We start from the raw sequence: 19,907 nt of genomic DNA, 5'->3' as shown, positions 1-19,907 counted from the left end.
TTCCACATAAATTGAACAAGAATGGCCTTCAAGTAACAAAGGTTGAAACAAAGAGGATAGTGTCATTCTCACATATTTATTAAATTAAGTAACTCAAGCTCTAGGTCCTGAGCTAGAAGAGAAAGAGAAAATTGCAGCTGAAAGAAGATGAAGGCAGTTAGAGCCTAACTCTTCCAAATGAATTCAGGCTCCAGCCTGAGATTAATCACATCTCAGAGTACTGAGAAAATTGTAGATGTCAGTTATCTTTGCAAGTCTACAGAAAATAGGAGAAGGGCCAGAAAATTAGAGAAAGAAAAATACTTTCATTTTCAAAGAGTAGGGGAAGGCTGGGCTACATAGTTTACAGATTGGAAAGCTTTACAATGAGAACCAGTGCAGTAAGTTCATTGTTGACCAAGCAGTTTGTGAGCTGTGAGCACTTTGAAAAGAATCCCTTGGTCACTATGAGCCAACTTGATTTCTGCCAAATTATTTTCATGCAGTTGATAAGATGTTAGGTAGATATAGAATTAAACCCAGGAGAGATGGCTAATGTAGTAGATAGTAGATCCAAAATTAGTTTGACAAGATGGAATCATGGGTAAAGATGAACAAAATGACATTAAATAGGAATAAAAATAAAGACCCACATTTGTATGTAAAAGATACATAGCTGACACATATAAAATGGGAAAGACCTAGCTTGGCAGGAATTGTAATAAAAATGCATGGGAGTTTTATTCAATCACAAGCTCAATATGAACCAGCAAAGTGAAATCATGGCTAAAAATGATTACATAATCTTAGGTCTTATTAGTAAAGAATGATGTCCTCTTTGTTGTACTCTGTGTTAAAGTTGTACTTTACAGTTTGGCTACATTTTATGAATAATTTTGATAAACCATAAAGATTTCTGGAAGGTAGGATCAGGATGGAGAGAGAAATGAAGCTGCCTCATAAACGATAGAAAGGATATGCATGGGGTTCACTTCAGAAAAGACTCATTAGATATAGCAACTATTTTCAATGCTTGAAGGACTTTCATGTGTAAGAGAAATCAAATATGAACACTTCCTCCCCACCCCGTCCCATGTAGATACAGAGGGTTAGAACCAAATATGAAGTCAAATTTTAAAAAAACTTTTCCTAGCAGCCAGTGTTCTCTAACAATGGAATGAGCAGTTTCATTAGGAAGATGCTCGAGGTATTGAAGAAGTGGATTAGCCATCTTTTAAGAATTCTGTAGAGAACTTTATATGGGTGAGAGGTTGATATAAGGATTCTAGACTATTTTGCAGATATAAGTGGACAACTGAAGTTTAGGGTACATTTCTAAATATAATGGAGCTTCACTATAGAAAGATCTGCTATAGAAATTCTACAAAATAAAGATTTATCCTAGATGTTGTCTTGAGCCACTGGAAACCTTGTTGCATGCTCTCAACATAACTTAGAACTTTTGAGTGAACGTCTATGTAATAATAAAAATGTTGCATTTGAGTTATAGCCACTCTTTCTTCTAGAGAGTTAAAATAGCCTTCATGTTATAAAGTTATGAGAAGTCTAGGTCTAAAGAAATACAGCCATGCTGAGGTGGGCACTGCTCTAGGTTGAATGAAGCTAAAGGTACTTTCTAAACCCATACTGCTGATTAATTGATAGCTGAACTTTTTATGATTCTGACTTTCACAAGGAATCCTTGCAGAAGGTGTGACTCACATAATGTCATTCTCACCATATTGATTAAATTAAGGAACTCAAGCCCTAGGTCTTGAACTAAAAAACTCCTCTTTAGAAACAGCTGCCACTGCATCTCGGCTGAGTCAGACCAATGCTTGGCTTCAGCAGCGTCCTCTTCTTTCCATGGGCTTTCAGTTTGGTAAAACTCCTTCAGGCTCTGACACTGCTCTTCTACCTAAAAAAAAGAGAGAGAGAATATAATTGCAAGATAAAAACATTTTTAAAGAAAAAATGACACTAGATTCCAATAAAAGCCTATATGAAAAATTAAATGGGACTGTATTCCACAATTCTTTTTTTTTTTCTTTTTCAGAGAGAGGAAGGGAAGGAGAGTGGGGGAGAGAGGAGAGAGAGAGAGAGAGAGAGAGAGAAACATCAATGTGCGATAGAAACATTGACTGGTTGCCTCTAGTATGCACTCCACCAGAGGCTGAACCTGCAACCTAGGTATGTTCCCTGGCCAAGAATCAAACCCATGATCTTTCAGTGTATGCGACGATGCTCCAAGCAACTGAGCCACACTGGGCAGAGCCACAATTCTTTAAATAATTATTAAATATTTTCAATTTATTAAAAAGACATGAAAATCTATCTAGGTTGTTTACAGACTAGGCTACCACAGGGTAGTAAATTGAGCTAACAAGTTTATTACCTATAAGACTAAATAATATTTATATATTTTATATATGTGTATGTTTTGCAATTGGGGACAATTTACGTCAAATACTGCAAGGAAATATGTAAGAAAAAAAGTAAGTCAGTGAAAAATTATTAGTAAATCACAATTTTCTTTGAATGAGTGATAAGGCAGAATGAGAGTACAAGTAATTACTAATTTTCTGTACAAGTATTAATATTAAACCGCTTCCATGAGCTAATCTTGTTGAAGTATATTACTTGACCTCCTTAGAATTACATTTTTCCATTTGCTAACCAACATAAGCAGCACTAGATTACTTTCAATCACTTTCTTTAGAAAGAGCATATATAAAGTAAAATGTGCCTATAGAACTGAAGATGAACATCTAATTTGCTGATATAGAAATAGTAGAAAATTTTGACACAAGTTTTTATGCATTTTGAACAATATTTAATGACCAATAGGACAAGACTCAAAGAGCCCATAACTACCAAAATCAATCTAAACAGGAGGAGAAACTTCAGGCAATGGTTAGTCATGGTATTTTAAAGATCTTAACAACATTCTTAATTTAAATGAACTTAATAAGAGAACCTGCAAATGGCACTCAGAAACAGAAGTGCTCTCCTCATTTCCCATATTCTGTTTATTCAAGACCCTGATTTGCTGATGCTTGTTTTCTCAGCCCAGACTGATCTTAGCTCAATTTTATGCTCCTACTCATCCTTCATGAGCTAGTTAAAAGGCTACCTCCTCCAGGGAGGCTCATAAGATTTCATTTAAAAATTAGCATGTATATTCTTGGATTCCCAAAGATAGTTCTGGAAGAAAGATAACCAAAAGCAAATTATTACAACACAAGGACAATATACACACAATGTTATGGGCACAGTGCAGAGGGACCACCAACTTTACACTGAGTAAATAGAGGACTTCTCCAAAGAAGTGTCATTTAATCTGTGTCTTTCAGAATTGTCCAGAGAGAAAGGGAATAGGAGAAGGGGATCCCAGGTGGAAGGAATGACATGTATGAGGCACAAATGTGAAAATACTGGCTGTTCAGAGCTTGGTAAATGATCTTAGTGTGGGCGAAGTTCAGGTTGCACAAGCTGAGTGGTAAGAAAGAGGCTAGAGAGATAATTGTGTTGGGATAAAACCCTCCCACAGGTTTCAGCTCATTGTCTACTGTAACCAACATGATGTGACACATTCTCATTAGTTTGAGACAACTGAGAGCTATCTCAGTGACTCAGAATCATCATGAGAACCATCAGTACTTCAACAGGACTATGCACTACAGGCTGGGTGTCAATTTGATGAGCGGTCGGTTATGTGTAATTCTCAAAACATAAACTTTAATTCATGCACCTTTTCCAACTGTTCCCAAAAGCCTCCTTGAAAGCAAGTGAGAATGATGTCATTATAGGAATTCCCTGGGATCTGTACTAGTTTATTTTTTGAGTGGATTAATGATAAACTTTAATACTTTATCCATTTTTGGTAAAGGTTATTTACAACTTGCTTCACAAATTACATTCATCAAATTGCCTGAATTTTAGGAGGGTAACTATCAAATTTGCTTTAGAGTGATCATTTTTTGAAAGGAGGAGTGAAGGAGAGAACTCTAGGAGACAGAGAGAACAGGCAGAGGTGACTTCTTTAAGCTTGGCAAGAGACAATTAGGAACCGAGTTGAGGTAGGGACGGTGCAAATGGAGAGGAGGGGAACTTCAAAAATCCATTAGGTTGTCTCTACAGATAGGCAAAGGATACCATGGCCTTTGATTGAACTAGACAAAACAAAAGAGAGGAAACTGAGGATTAAATTTCAGCTTTAATGTTTACTAGCTGCTTAATCTCATATACCTAACTCAGAGCCTCACTTTCCCTCATCTGTAAAATGGGGATATTAGTAGCTAAACACAGAGGTGTTGTAAGGATGAAATAAAACCAGGAATGAAAAGCATAGGGCCTGGTACAAAATGAGAGCACACTGAGAGAGATGGAGGCTTCTACATAGGACTTCTGAAAATATGGGGCCATTAACTCAATGCCAAAGTACAGAAGAAAAATGTGTTTAAGGAAAAGATAACCAGTTGTGTTTTGTTGAGTTTCAGGAGCCTACAGGATACATAGTTAATTAGTATGATTAGAAGTTGAAAGCATCGGTCTAACACTCAGAAGTGTTGGGACTGAGGAGCTGTTTTTGAATTATTGGTGAACTGAAACCATAGGTGGGGGTTATGTGATTTTTATAGGAAAAATGTGTAGAATGTGCAAAAGAGAGAACACAGCAAGGACTCTGGGACCCAGCATAATTGAGGAACAGGGAACTGAGTTAGGAAAAAGGAGAAGGAACAGCTGAAGAAGTACACAGAGTGATTCCACTTATGTGAAGTATCCAAATAAGGCAAATCTATAGAGATAGAAAGCAGATCAGTGTTTGCCTGAGGCTGGGAGTGGAAACCAAGGCTGACTAAGAAAGTGCACTGGGGCTATTTGGGGGTGATGGAATTATACTAAAACTGGAGGGCAGTGATGGTCGCACAACTCAGTGAATATGATAAAAGTCACTGTACTCCAAAATAAATGAATTTCATGCAATGCAAATTATACCTCAATAAATCTGTTTGTTTGCTTTTAAGCCAAAGGAGGTAAGAATAAATAGATTAAGTAAATGTGGCAGAGAGATTAAGTAGGCTAAAGACTGAAAAGACACCATTTCATTTATCAGTCAGTAAGTAGCTTATAAGGACATTTTCAGTGGAGTGGCAGATGGCAGAATTAAAAGGGAAATAAGCTAAATGGCTATGGGATGAAGACTGGGAGGATGCACAAGTAGAGACAAGAAGTGTCATCTTCCACTGCAAAAGTCCAGATGTGAAGGGAAGGAAAATTACAGAGTGGCTGCCTTCAGGAGGGCAAGACCATATGGGCATAACTGTAGACCAGAGGAAAGAAGGTGACGGAAAAAGCAAATTTGAAACATTAGAGGAGGTTGGTGGAGCTAGATTCTGAAGGATGTGGGAGCATACAGGGAGGGAAACTTTTCTATTAGTGCTGGACAGAAGCAGGGACTTCAGCTTATTGGTGAGGGTGGAGGAAGGGTAAATATATCATCAATTGATTTGGAAGTCCAAGGAAGTCAAGGCAGTTAGGTTCAATGGTCTCTCTTTTTGCAGTCACATGTGAGGTAAGGGCACCAGCTGAGATTTAAGTATGGAAACTGGGGTAAGATGTTTGAAAATTACTACTGAATGGGTGCCAATAGAGAGCATGTGAGGGACCCAGCTGAGGCAGAGACCCATAAATCTGTAACAGTGCGAATCAGCACAATTGTAGGATTTTCTGCAGGAGTGTCTGGAAGCTTGGAAAGAAAAGATGAGTAAACAGAGTGTTGGATTGATCTAGTATTGGGACTTGTCAGGGTTAGTGAGGGTGGAAGGCAGGAAGTCGAGGGCATGGAGAATGGAATGCAAATGAGTAACCAAGAGCTGCTGAGGAAGGAAGGAAAGCTGGAGGGAGTAGGAGAGTGATAGAGTGAGAGCACTGCCCAGATTAAGAGAGAAGGCTCTACCAGGTAGGAAAATAGATTAAATGAAAGCTGGGAAGAGGAAAGGACAAAGGTTCTTCTGAGAAAGTGGTGTTGGCAAAGCTAAGGTTTCAGCCTTAAACCCAAAGCTCCAGGGGCCAGAGTGGGTCACGGTAGTAGATACTAAACCAGAAGCCAAGAAGGTGCGTTTTGGGCAATAAAAATGCAGAAAACAAACACTTCTTTTTCTTTTCCACCATTTCAAATTCTGAGTAAAATGTTCATCAACAGGATAATCCTGAGTTGTAATACCTCTGCTGAACTGGGGGAATTTGGGGTTAAATGACACAAATGACAAAAGGTGGAGTGAAGATGTGAAAAGGAGGTAGTGGTTACCTGAGACTTCCAGGGGCTGGGCATGGCCTTCCTCCAGAAGGGCAAGAATTCAGAATATTATAGACCAGAGGTGACAGGGGAATGTGGTAGGCCAGATGGTGGAGGTGGGAGGTAGGGTGAGGGTGTTGGGAGGGCAGAGTGAGAAGATGGGAATCTAGCATGCTACCTAACTTTAGTTGGCTTTACCCCTGAGAAAGCCTGCTGGCTCTACCTCCCACTAAACCAGTGCCTGTCACCTTGAAAGGAGGGTGGTCTGTGTGCACCTGGAGCACTGGGACCAGAGTTAAATGAGGTGGGGCCCTAGCACTTTTCTAACACTAACATCATCTTCAAGAAAGTGGGACCTTTGAAAGATGGAATCCTAGTCTACTAGAGGGAATTTTACAGATTGTCCAGGACAGCCCTGTCACAACAGTGCCTCAGAAGCAGCTCTCTGGAGCAACTTGTTAAAAAGCATCAAACAAGACAGATTTGAGAATGGACCCCAAAGCCCATAAATCCCGATTCTGTGTATTTTAAAAGAACCATGTGAATTGCTCAGGTATTCAAAAAGACCCATGGTTTAGCAGATGACTTATTTTTACATAATTTTATTCTATGTTTAGGACAGTGTAAATATTTATGGGCCAAAGTACAAAGTGTTCCAACACAACCACTTTGCTTATTTGTGTGCTTATCTACACATGCATACTTATATTGTGTTTCGGTAAAAGGACTTAGTGTTTAGTTTTGTATGGTGCCTTGGTGAGTAAAGGGCCTATAAGTGAGTACGTGCAGGAAGACGGGCAGGGGCCACCTTGTCGATAAAGGCCAACACGTAGGTACCGCACCTCCTCCAATGACTTTAGAAATGCCACATAGGTTTGCAGGACTTGTGATCTGGAGCCGATGCTTTGGCCAAGTAAGTTTAATTCCTCCTTTAGCCATTTAGCTTTAGAAGAAAGTGATGCCACTTCATCAGGTTCAAATTCATTTTTCTCTGTCATAAGTTTTGCAGCTGCTTCTAATTCATGTGATGCTTCCTATGAAAGCAAAGCACAGAGGGTCAGGAGCTGACAGGGGAATCAGGAACATTCACATTTCATTACCTTCTGCACATCCATCCATTATGAGTATTAACTGAACTTCTACCAAGACTCTCCTCAATAAAAGGAAGGCACAACTTTCAAAATTTTTGAAAAAAGTATCTTAAAATAAAAACCATCTCAAATTATCCTTTCACTCTATCAGCTACACTTCTCATTTAGAGCGTTCTAAATTCTGTGTTACAAATAGAGGAAGAGTAGTTTGGTATGAAAGGTGGTAAAACAAAATGGCAGAAATGTTTTAAATATTTTAAATAAAATAATTATACACCAGAACAGAATTATTTTTGAAATTAACAATAACTCTAGCAAATTCTGACACCATTTTTTTATATACAAGATGGGCTTAGAGAAATTGTTTACTCATTTCTTAATTTCTAAAAAAAGGCATCAATTATGCAGTCTTATTTGAATTACTATCTAGACGGATTTTTTAACAAGTGTAGAGGAAGCATTATATATGAGGTCTAAATAGCCTAAAGAGTCAGTGAATTTGACTTGCTTGGGGTTGCTCTGCTATGTATTATTTTGAGTGAAATGTCTGGTGTGTGAAATCTAACCACTGATGAAATGAATGAGTAGGCATTGTAGGCATTACACATATAATTGCCATAGAAAGCCATATAAAATTTTGTGTGATAACAAGCTAAGAATCAAGCAAAAATGAAAGGAAAACACTTCATTCTCATTTGCAGCAAGAAGGTATGGCTTCCCTGCTTGTATTTAATATGCTTCCCCAGTACTCCGGTGAATGACGGTAATTTTAATTTGCGAGTGCTGCTTCCAGACAGCACTCAGGGGAGGGGGAAGCAGGGGAGTTTCTCCCATGCAATCTCTTCCTTAATTCTAAAAATTTTGGAATAAAAAAGAATGAATTCAGACTTACATTTTATTTTAAACATTTTACATAATGAATTAAAAACATCTCATTTAAAAATGGTTTTATCTGTGTGTTTTGAGTGGGAGTGCCTCTGTGAAGGAGAATATTCTGCTGAGAACTTATGGAGAGGAGTGGCCATCTCCTGCTGACTTTGGTGAGCCAAAGGCAACACCTGACTCACTTTCCTAAACACCTGGGGCAGGCTGGGACTCAGTGGAGCTGCTAGCAGGAATATCTGAACCTAAGTCCCATGTGAAAGGGGTGAAAGGGAGTTAGGGAAGGTGCTAGGGAGAGGAGGGCAATTTCTGTCTCTGAAGGCTTAGTGTGCAAACAAGATTTGTCTCCTGGAATCTTGTATTAACACATGTTGCTTCTAGTAATTTTCTTTTGTAACTTACTCTAGCAGAAAATCACAAATAGTCTTATAAAAGCACTCTCCTTGCCTCCTCTGGTGACCCAAAAGGAGTTGCTGACATCTCTCAGGCCAGAAAAAGGGGCCAAATGAGTGTTTCATACCAGGTTAGAATGCTGAGCTTCAGTGAGCTCCCCCCCACCCCCCGAGTAAATGCACATATAAATATAAATAGTCAGATACACATAAGAGTAGAAGTTTTTAAGTCATCAGTTGCCACAATATTAATTTAGAACTGCAACCCTCAGGACAACTAGGAGTAAGTTTTATAGCTACAGATACAAAGAAATCATCTTTACAAAATCATGACCATGACAGGTTCTTATTGCATTTACCTTAGCTTGGATATCTAGTTCCAAATATTTACTCAAAATCTTCTCTGACTCAGAAAGGCTGGAACCGACATCCATTGCATTGGAAAATACTGGACTGATTTCCTGAATTAACATTTCCACCTTTAGAATAAAAGAACATAATGCAGCCTTAGTAATATGTATTTGCATGTATGTATCCATTTGCATAGAGAAGGTAAACATTACTCTCTCCATTCCCACTATACCTTAATGTATATCAATATTATTCTAAAAAGAGTTTTAAATATTTTAGAATTTCATATTTAAATTAGTAATGCTGCTCTTCATATGAGATAATACTACTGACCCACCAATAGAGGGCATATGTTTAAAAAGATTTCATTAGCAGCAATGAGAGAAAAGAAATCATCCATGTCCTCTAAGAATTTATTATCTGTATTATCTAGACAAGATAATGTACTTGCCAACACATCAGCAGAGATGAATGTGTCTGGTTAATTAACTCACAATCACCCACTGTAGGTTGCATGGGCGCAATTTACAGGCACATTTTGAAGTAGAGATCTGGAGCATGGGTATTAGATTACCTTATGGGTTGCTATTTTTAGGGCTGGGGGACACAGAGGCAGCCAGCACCAAACCTTGTACATGTGATAATAAAACACAGGAACACACTTCAGCAATTTAACTGATGAATGTAAAAGACTATATTTGTTCCTCGGTACACATGAATCAATGAATAAAGTGACTTTTAAAGGTTCTATTCCATTCAAGTTACTGCCTTCATCCCAGGCTCTAACCGGAGTCCATACATCCCAGGTCAAACTGGGTCTGAGCTGGCAGGAAGACAATAGCAACAGCTGTGTGAGTTCCTACAGTGTTTTCCGCCACCACCAAATCAGCTTGACTCTCAGGCTCTAGGGAATGTGGCTTCACAGCTGCCGCCGTATTTGGAATCTCCCTGGACTCCGGCATCAGAAGAAGACTCAAATTCCCAAGTTCTGGACCAAAAACAGGTGGGGAGGCATTTTAAATAGAGACATGGTTATCTAGTAACCTCTCCTGTGAAGTCTACTAATTCTACGTGGTTAAGTCAGGCACATAAATCCACTGTATTAAATGAAAGTATCGTTAATAATTTGACACGAGGTTCATTAGCATTAATGTCATTGAGATATTACTAGTTTTTGCTACATATCCCACCTACAGGTAGGTAATTTTTTATTTAGTCAAATAGTAGCTGCCTGGTTTATTCCCCTTTGAGAACAGAAAATAAAATTCTCCCACACCAAGTCATTCTATTCACTCTGCAGAGAAGGTTTCCACATGTGTGCTTGCATTCAGAATGACCAAGTCCATTGCACTGGCCTCGTTCAATAAAATATGATAATGGCAACTTATTCCTGGAACCCCTAACTCATCATTTTTGGTATCTGTCAAATGTCCTCATGCTGTATGGGTACCATGTTAACTAAAACTTGTGCATATTGCAACCATGCAGAAAATCATGTAAATCAAGGACACCATCAAAGTATGCACATGGTTCTGTTAACACAGTTCTGCACACAGTGAGGACTGCCTTTGTGTATATGTGTTCAGGGATGGGTGGCAAGTAGCGTTACATATATAGTTTTGGCAGCCTGGGGCAGGGATGATTGATGAGCAATTGTGAATTGCAAGTCTATTCTGTTCCATTGTAAAACCTAACATGGACCATGAGAGAGGCCTAAGGAGACACTCCCCTATTCTCCCGAGGCCCACATGCTGAAATTGCCACATCATCTTCTATCACAATAAGGTGTTCATCTAAAGAGTAGCTTAAGGAGGACACATTTTATGAAACTACCTTCCTCAGGAAGCCCTCCACTGAGGCTGCTAACTGTTGTTTCTTAAGAGCAAATTCCTTGTGCGCCGAACACTGCCCTGTGAGATGATCCACGCGTCTCTGAATGGATCCCATCACCTCATGGACGCCGGTCACCCGGGAGCTGAAAGGAACAAGCCAGCTGTTAGTTCATCCCACCTCCATTTAGATGCCCCAGGAACAGGGAGAATTTGAAAATAGATTTGCTCTTTCATAAGAGAGTTAATAAACGTTATCAAGCTTCAGGCTTTAGGATAATCGAAGTTTAAGTAGCTATCGCCTTAGTACAGCAAAGAGCAAAACCAAATTATGTTCCTTTGTTTAAGTCAGTCAGTCCTGAGGGGAAAGATGAGTTATGGGTTTTACAAGCCAGGTCTAATCTTCTTCTCTCAAGGTTTACTTTTTAATATTTCTCTAAGATATTTTAAAGACCTTATGGCAAAAAGCACAGTGCATTTGCCAAGAGTTTTCCTGGGGGTGTTATTTTAAAGCTTCATTTATCTAAAGGAGCTCTTTGAATAGAAATGTGGATCAGCCAATTAACGAAACATTTACTAATCCAATAGGGTACAATATTGATGTAACACTAAGGACCTGGTTCTCGATGATTATGAATGCTCAAGGCTGCATTCATTAGAAGAAAAACAAGTCATCACCAACAATTAGGAATCTAATGTACTTGTTCATAAAAAAGAAACCCAGCCTCACACTGTCATTATTCACCTGTGATGGCCTCATGAGAAACAGGAAAGTGACATGAGAGCTCATAAAATGAAAATGCCTTTAAAACAACAAATGAGCTTAGAGTTAGACCCCATTTGCTCCAGTCTAAAGATAGATCAGCAAGTTTCCCAGTCATTTCCAACTTGGGACTGCCAGCAATGCAGGACAATGAAAGAACATTGCTGATGAAATGAAAACTCGTTAACTTTTCAACCTAATCCTAAAACAGAGCCTCTTCTCCTATGTAAGAAGCTGATGGCTTCAGTTTCCCGTCAATCATTTCCCTCAAATACTAATAAAGATTAACATAATAACTCTTAAATTTAATTACCCAGAGTTGAAAAAAAAGATCTTGGAATGAGGTACAGATTTCAGTAGTTTTACCTCAAATAATTAATGACTCTGTAAAAATGAATTTAATTAGTAATGAAATGAGGGCAAGATCCTGAAGGACTGAGAGGTAAAGCAACTTCACAGGAATGACAAGGAGGCAGCTGAAGAGGTGAGAGTTCATCAGCAGCTGGAGAATCCAAAGTGCATGGGATTCAAGTGCATACTGTGGGTGCCACTCGAGTCCCAGGGAAGTTTAATTAGGGGGGACCTTATTCCTGACACGTAATGCTCCACAGGCATTATACTTAAAACAATTAGTTTTGTATTGTCAGTAACTCAGAGACAGCGAAGAGGTTAATCAAGAAATCAGGAGAGTTTTAGAAATAATTCCTATGATACTTAAATTGACAAGTTCTGTAAAAGCAGTGTACTGGTAATGCCAATCATACTTTAACTAGGTTTTACTTTTTTAAAAAAAATATGTCTTTATTCCCTTTGGGACAGTATGGATGGACCTGGAGAAAATTATGCTAAGTGAAATAAGCCAGGCAGAGAAAGACAAACATCACATGATCTCGCTTATATGTGGAATCTAAAGAACTTAATAAAATGATGAAGAGAATAAATTCAATGACATGGAAGCATGGATCAGACTGATGAATGTCAGAGGGATGGAGGAGGGCTGGTGGGTGGAGGGGGAGAGAGTAACCAAAGAATTTATATGCAGATATGCACAACCCAAGGACATGGACAATGGTGGAAAGAGGGACTGAGGAGGGGGGTGGGACGGGATGAAACGGGTCATTGGGGAGAAAAAGGGACATCTGTAATATTTTAAACAAAATAAATAAATAAATAAAAATAATAAAATGTTTTTATTAATTTCAGAGAGAAAAGGAGAGGGAGAGAGATAGAAGCATCAATGATGAGAGTCATTGATCGGCTGCCTCCTGCACGCCCCCTGCTGGGGATCGAGCCCGAAACCCGGGCATGTGCCCTGACCGGGAATCGAACCCCTATCGCCTGGATCCTAGGTCGATGCTCAACCGCTGAGCCACACCCAGCCAGGTTAACTAGGTTTTAGACTTTGAGATATTATATGCTAGAAAGGCATTTTAAAGCCCAATTGTCCAATATCTTGTAGCTTCCAAGTTTTCTATAGTACATTCAAACCTGGAACGATAAAGATATGCAACAAAGCAGAAGTAAATGCGCACTGTAGAAAGATGGTACAGAGAATAGCTTTTGTGAAATAAATGGGTAATCATCTTCTAAACACAATGATCCAGTCTTTCCTGTGACAAGTCACCATTTTTAATGTTTTAAGCCATCCCTTTTCTAATTCTCATACCTAACCTATGATCTGTGTATAACTCTTATCTCCATTTTGCAGATGAGCAGACTAAGGAACAAAAAAAGCTCAGTAACTTGCCCAGGTCACAATTAAGTGGCTGAGCTGGGATTTGAAACTATTTATCTGATCTGAGTCCACACCCCTTACCACCTCGCAGGACCTTTTCTGGGTCTGTGACACATGATAGAGGAGCGGGGGCATTCTTCCTCTGAAATTTCCCTGCCCCTGAAGTTGAGTGATGGGAGCAGGGTTAGCCTGGCTGGCACGCTCCCGGTTTCGTTTCCAGGGGCTTCTCTAAGTCTGTCTGTCGTTTCCGCCGTGGCCACTAGAGGGGCACGGTACCAGCCCTGAGAAGGGAAACGGGGAAAAGAGCATTCTTTTCGTAAAAATAATGCTCTTTAGTCACTTACAATTTTAATTTTGATAAATCAAACAGGACCCCTCTCTTTCTGTCTTTAGAAGGACCATTCCTTTTCAATTTTTGAATGACCTAGGAGATTTGGCCTCATTATGCGGTGATTTGTGCCTTACTGTGAATATCGATTGCATTGTGAATTCTTTAAGGGAAAGGGCAACATTCTTTTCAGTCATATATCTGTACAGCCCTGAGCACATAGCCCTGTAAGTAGTAGGTTAGTTAATGTTTTCAAATGAAATAAAATACACCTTGATCAATATTTGAGGGAAGAGAAGACAGATTTAAGGAACAAGAACACATGCACAGATAGTCGCTGTATAAAAATGCCACTAGTAACGGTTTCCAAACAGTGGCAGCTTTGCCCTTTGCCACTTATAGAAGTTTTCGGCCGTCTGAAGACGGCCCAATTTCTTCCTTGATGGTTTAGCATTTCCAGTCAGGTGGACTGGCACTTCCCTCCTCTACTGAAAGCCTCAGGGGGCCAGGCTGAACTGCCTTGTTTCCCTGGGCACTACGGCCTGCCCATTGTGTGCGCTACTCTCACTGTGGCTTTCTCGGCAAGAAAAATTCTCCATTATCCTGTTCACCCTGGCCGGCTCCTAGTTTCCTCTCTCGACATCCTCAGCTAGATCATCTCTGTCTGTCTGGCGTTAATATTCCCTCCCCGATTCCCAGTTGGAATATATCCGTCACGCTCCTAACCCCAGCGCCACTCCCTCTCCATGCCTCTTAGTGAAAATCTACTCTGCAGGTTACAACCCGCCCTGATCCCATCATTTTTAGTTAAAAACTGTATACATTGATTCCACACTTTTCCTTTGAACCCACTCCAAACATTTTAAAACATGTATAGCATGCACACTGGCAATGTTCATGTTCTCAGAGCCTGTAAAGCAGATGGTTTGATCAAAGGACAAATATGACCTCACTCTCTGCCAGCAATTCTTACATGAGCTGAAAATAAATGAATAGATTTCCATCAGTCACCCAGGATCAAGTCCTGTTATTTCACAATCCTATTAAATAAATGATGGGATTAAAGCTAAGAATGAATGACAGAAATTTGTTGAGAGAAGGGCCCTGTCACTTTGTTCTGATTCTGCAGCCACACTGCTCATGTGCTGCTTCACTGGGTGGGAGAGGGGCTGGCGGTGGACTAGATTCCTGGGTACAAGGATCTGTGGCTCTGAGGTTTCATTGGAAATACTGGCTGATCTTTGAGCTCTCTCTATAAGGATGGATTAGGTGGTACCTGTCTGTATGTGAGTGTGAGGGTCATCAGATTATTCCTGATGTTGACTTTGACTTCTCCAAGCATCACAGATACTCAGAAATAACAGACTGTGAATGTTCGTTCAGACATTTGTTAGAAACTCCATCACGGGAGCTTTTTCTCCCTTGCTCATTGAGGCAATAGAAGAGAGGAGTGGGAGAAGAAAAATGATTGATCTTTTGTTTCCCAAAGAGCAGAGACATATTGACTTCTGGCTCAAAAATAGACTGTTCTATTTGCTGTATGGAAGCAGTTGCCCTATCTTTGCATCTGTCACAAATCGGGGCCGGGGAGGGGAGCAAATCCCAATGTTAATGTGTTCTAATGATTCTTTCCGGAGGACGGCACGTTGCTTTTAAACCTTTCATAAATTACCATTGGCAGCCCATCTGGATAAGGAGCTGGACCAGATGGTAAGCGCCTGACAGCTCACTCTCTCTCATCAGAAGGCATCAGCTGATCACATTTTTCTTCTTGTCCATGGACAAATTATACTTTGAAAATGGAAAAAATAGACCTTCCTTATCTTTAACTTGCTGCTTCTCTGACAGGGACCCAAACAGTGTCCCTTCATGTTTATAAACTTCTGTATTTTGGAGAAAACAACAGCCATTCTCTACTTCTCTTATCTGCTTTGAAAAAGTGCCATTCGTACTGTAGAAGTGAAATGTATGTTTTTAAATTTTTTTCTGACTTAAGTTATACACATTAAGAATCCCTCCCTACCAAACAAATGTTACACACACACACACACACACACACACACACACACACACACCTTTAATATGCACATACTGATGAAGAAACAGAAAGCAGTGAATGGGGCTGAAGCCACAGATCCCCTGGTTCTGGCACAGATGCCTGCAGAGATGGCCACGAATTCCATTCCTATGAGGCCACAGAGACCTACCAGAAGGCCACCATAGCTAGGATTCTACCTGAAATAAGTAACAGGGATGGGGTTCTCCCTCCTTGTAAAAAAAGGTTGAAAAAGACTGTAGCTAAGTGCTATTGGGGCAAAGAAATCAGATACATGGGGCAATCAGGAACTACCCTTGACCCCACGTGAATTTCAGAATGCATCTCAGGGCCACTGTGACTCATTCGGAGCTAATGCGATGCTGATCGAAGACCAGAAGACTGAGTCTGGACTGGGGACCCTATGAGTTCAGGGGGAAGTCACTGCAAAGCTGTTAAGGATAAAACAACAAAGAGAAAAGAACAATACAATGAAAATAAAGCCAAAAAACAAACCCTTCCCTCTCCAGATGCGAGTGCAATCTAAAATTTCAAACCCCACAAGGAAAATTCATCCTAAGAAAAGACACTAAACAATCAAGAGATAAATGCACTCTATCAAAAATGAAAATAAGTAGAGCAACCTGAAAATGACTTTACCACAAACACATCTGAGCTCATCAAAGAGAGAAAGGAAAACCCAATACCCATAATAACAGAACAAGAAACCCTGAAACAAAAACATTCAGTGAGTTAGAAATCCTAAAAATGAAAAAACATAGTTATGAAAACTAAAAAAAAAAAAAAAAAATTAATGGGTGTGACCAAAGGGAAAATTCACAAAAGAGAAAATCAGTCTGAGGGATTCAGTGAGAACACAGCGTGCAGAGCTAAAGGAATGGAAAATGTATGAAAGAGTTCAGAGACCCAAAAGACAGAGAGGCTGCGACAGCCTGCTAGGAGTTACAGAAGAGGAAAGGACAGCAGAAAAATTGATATTTAAAGACATAAGTGCTAAAAATTTTCCATGCTTGATGACATAAGTCCTCAGATAAAAAGGGCACAGCATAAACTAAACAGGCAAATATTCTCATTTGAGATAATTGGGAAAATACAAAAATAGATTTTAATGTGGTGCCTTCCAAACAGTTTCTCTGTTTGCAGCCCTTTACTCCCTCTGTCCCCTCCGAAGTCAATGTGAGGTCAGATATACAACTTGGATCTGACTTTTACTTGCTTCACATTCTGTTGTGAGGATTCTCAGTGTCTTTAAATATTCTTCAGAAAACACTACTTTGATGTAGGCTTAGAATATTTCATGATGTGCTTGCCCTTCAAAGATTGAAACAGTTCCCTATTTTCTGGGAATACTTAGGTGGTTTTCAGATTAGCACTATTGGAAACAGAATGGTGATGGGGCATTATGTTCATAAATATGTCACTCATCTCTCTCTTTTCTGTGTTCTTTTCTCCTTAAATCCCTCAGTGACCCAAGGCAGAGATTTCTGTCCTGCCCCTCTAGCCAGGCTTCTTCTGCAGACTATAGTTCCAGACCTTCTTACTCTGGGGTCCTGGCTATTTCACATCACATCATCACCATCATAAACAAATAAATTCAAATTGTACTGAGGGGCTCCTAGATATTTCACAAGAACCTAATCTAGTTACTCTAGATTTTTTTATCTTTATTGTTGAGAGTATTACAGATGTTTCCCCCCCCCCTTTTCTCCCCCTTGCCCCCTACCACCCGGTTCCCACCCCGCCCAATAGAAAGTGCGAGCCTTGGGTGCCCTTCAGACGGAGAGTTTCAGAATTATGAAAGCCTGGGCCATGTTAACAGGCCCAGATTGCAGTTATGACATTTACTCAACCTCTGAAAAGAACAACTTAATATAGACATGAAAATATTTGGAAAGTAGCTGAGTTAACACTGTCGTAAGAACTCAACATTGTAATTTCCTAAATTTCAGTATCTGACATTTACCATCTAAATGCATCATAGAACTTTTTTTTAAAATAGCTATTTTAAGTTCTCAAATGCTCAGCGGAATTCCTATAAAATGCAACTATAAATGACTCTATTAGGCAAAAGAAATTTCTGTTTTTATTTCTTTGGGGGTTTTTTGTTAGAAGATGGGGAATGTTTTTGCTTGTTTTCCACTTAAGATCTTTAAAAATATTTTTACTGTGATAGAGGCTTTCCTTTGATGCCATACCAAGTCCCTTGACATTTCAAATCGAGTCACCTAATATATAAGTACTAAGATGAGGAACATAAGAGAGGTCTCCCACAGCCCTGCAAAGTGGTTTCATGGTCTGGATGAGGAAATGGCACCATCACTAGTCAAACAGCTAAGGGATGATGCAGAACATCACAGAAGGAAAGGTGCAGCCACGAGACCGAGCTGACCAACACAAAGGAATTCAAGAAGTATGATGTGTACATACTGGCTCTGTTCCTCTTAGCTGGACACTGGGGACTTCCGTCCCTTCCAGACATGAAATTCAACAACGGCCTCTCAACTCGCACTCCTTCACTTGTCCTGTCCCGATCAGGGCCTTGGGAATGCGTCTCCCTTCTCTGAAAACTGTGGCCCCGGCACCCACTGTCCCCATGGCTTCCTCGTGCCTAGAGCACACTCCCTTGATGCATCCTTCCTGACGGGCTGTGAGTAAGGTTCCGGAGGTTCCACCCCAGGCTTATATGTATATTTGACTGCCCTTGATGCCTGATGCTGGTATGTCATATTAGGAACTTATAGGCACATTCGATACATTTTTAAATTGAAAGAAAGAAAACCTTTCTGGGGAAGGTTGACTTGAAACTAGAAGACAGATGAAGTACATTTTAAGCGCACTAGAATAAAAAAGAATCCATGTTCACTAAGTGGCCAGGCTTCCTGTTATTGATTAAAGTTGAATGAAAGGAGTAAGCAGACAGAGAAGTAGCAACCTAACCGGGTGCAGACCTGCATCCAGCCCTCTCCCTCTTACTGCCATGTGGCGGGTGCTAGGGCAGGTTACCGAACCTCTCAGTGCCCTAGTGTCCTTGTCGGCAAAACGGGCGATAATCACAGGAGCACTAATATCACAGGGTGCTTTTGAGGATTAAATTAGTTAATGTGTAGAAAGTATACAAGCGTTTGCCATTCTTCCAATGACCATTTGAACAGTCTCACTTCCATCTGACTCTTTAACCCCACCTTGCGCCCCACCCCCTACCCCCTGTCACCCACGTCTCCACCTCCTTCCCCCCCCCCCCCCCCCCCCCCCCCGGCTATCTCATGGTAGTTCTTTCTCCTAAAGAATCCTTCCTTCCCCGTCCACAGTGTCAAAGCGGTCCCTTCCCTCCTGGCACTCTCTATCCCAGTTCACTTTTCTATTTTTCCGTAGTACTCACTGCTGCATAAGAGCATCTTACCTAGGGATCCATCTGGTGGTTGACTGCTCCTTCCCACCAGCATATAAGCAGCATCAGAGCAGACGCTTTGCCTATCATGACATTATGCTTGGGAGTACCTGGTTTACAAAAGATGCTCAATAATATTTTTGGAATAAATAAATAGACCATGTTGTGTCTAAGTTCATAATCATCCACAATATCACCCAAGGGAAATAGTGCTAACCAACATAAATGAAAATCATGGAAAGAGAATGCAAAATCCCAATTAACTCCTGTTTTTATTTCTCTGAAAAATATGAAAGTATGAAGAACTAACATTGAGAAAGTAATAATAAGTGTTAGATCAAAACAGACAGCAGTTAAAGTTATACCAAAGCAAAATATTCAATGAAGATGAGGTATTTTTATACACTTTGTGGACAGAAAAGGGGTTTTATGGAAAGTAACCTCACAGAGTGAGTGGATCATAAATTCCTAACTGGTCCGGTCATGGTGGGTAGTCACGCCCAGGCCTATAACTTCTTTAGTAAAAGGTTTATCTTTGCTTTAAGCAAGCCCTGTCCATTGTTTCTGTGCATCTAGGTTAACACAACTTTGAGATATCTCTTTTCAGACCCCTCCTTCTAATTTATAAACCATCCTTTCAGACCCCTTGTTCTAAGACATAATCTTTCTTAGAGCACATAATCTTTCTTTAAAAAACATATTTTTATTGATTTCAGAGAGAGGAAAGGAGGGGGAGAGAGAGAGAGAGAGAAACATCAATAATGAGAAAGTCATTGATCGGCTGCTTAGCCCGCAACCCGGGCATGTGCCCGGAC

At 40.0% G+C, this 19,907-nt stretch overlaps 1 protein-coding gene across 1 annotated transcript in view; it reads right to left on the bottom strand.

Annotated features, from left to right (window-relative positions):
* Window positions 1–19,907, bottom strand: part of CCDC141 (coiled-coil domain containing 141) — a 158,964-nt gene that overhangs the window by 39,689 nt on the left and 99,368 nt on the right. The window contains exons 10-13 of the mRNA XM_081142678.1: window positions 10,827–10,968; window positions 9,002–9,121; window positions 7,120–7,311; window positions 1,718–1,897 (exon numbers count right to left, since the gene is read on the bottom strand). Coding sequence (XP_080998804.1) covers window positions 1,718–1,897; window positions 7,120–7,311; window positions 9,002–9,121; window positions 10,827–10,968 — 634 coding nt within the window. The remainder of the gene's footprint in view (window positions 1–1,717; window positions 1,898–7,119; window positions 7,312–9,001; window positions 9,122–10,826; window positions 10,969–19,907) is intronic.

This window comes from Miniopterus schreibersii (assembly GCF_964146895.1).
Source record: "Miniopterus schreibersii genome assembly, chromosome: 7".
Taxonomy (NCBI): domain Eukaryota; kingdom Metazoa; phylum Chordata; class Mammalia; order Chiroptera; family Miniopteridae; genus Miniopterus; species Miniopterus schreibersii.
Note: the sequence above shows the minus strand (reverse complement) of the source record. Positions and strands in the feature narration are given on the sequence as shown.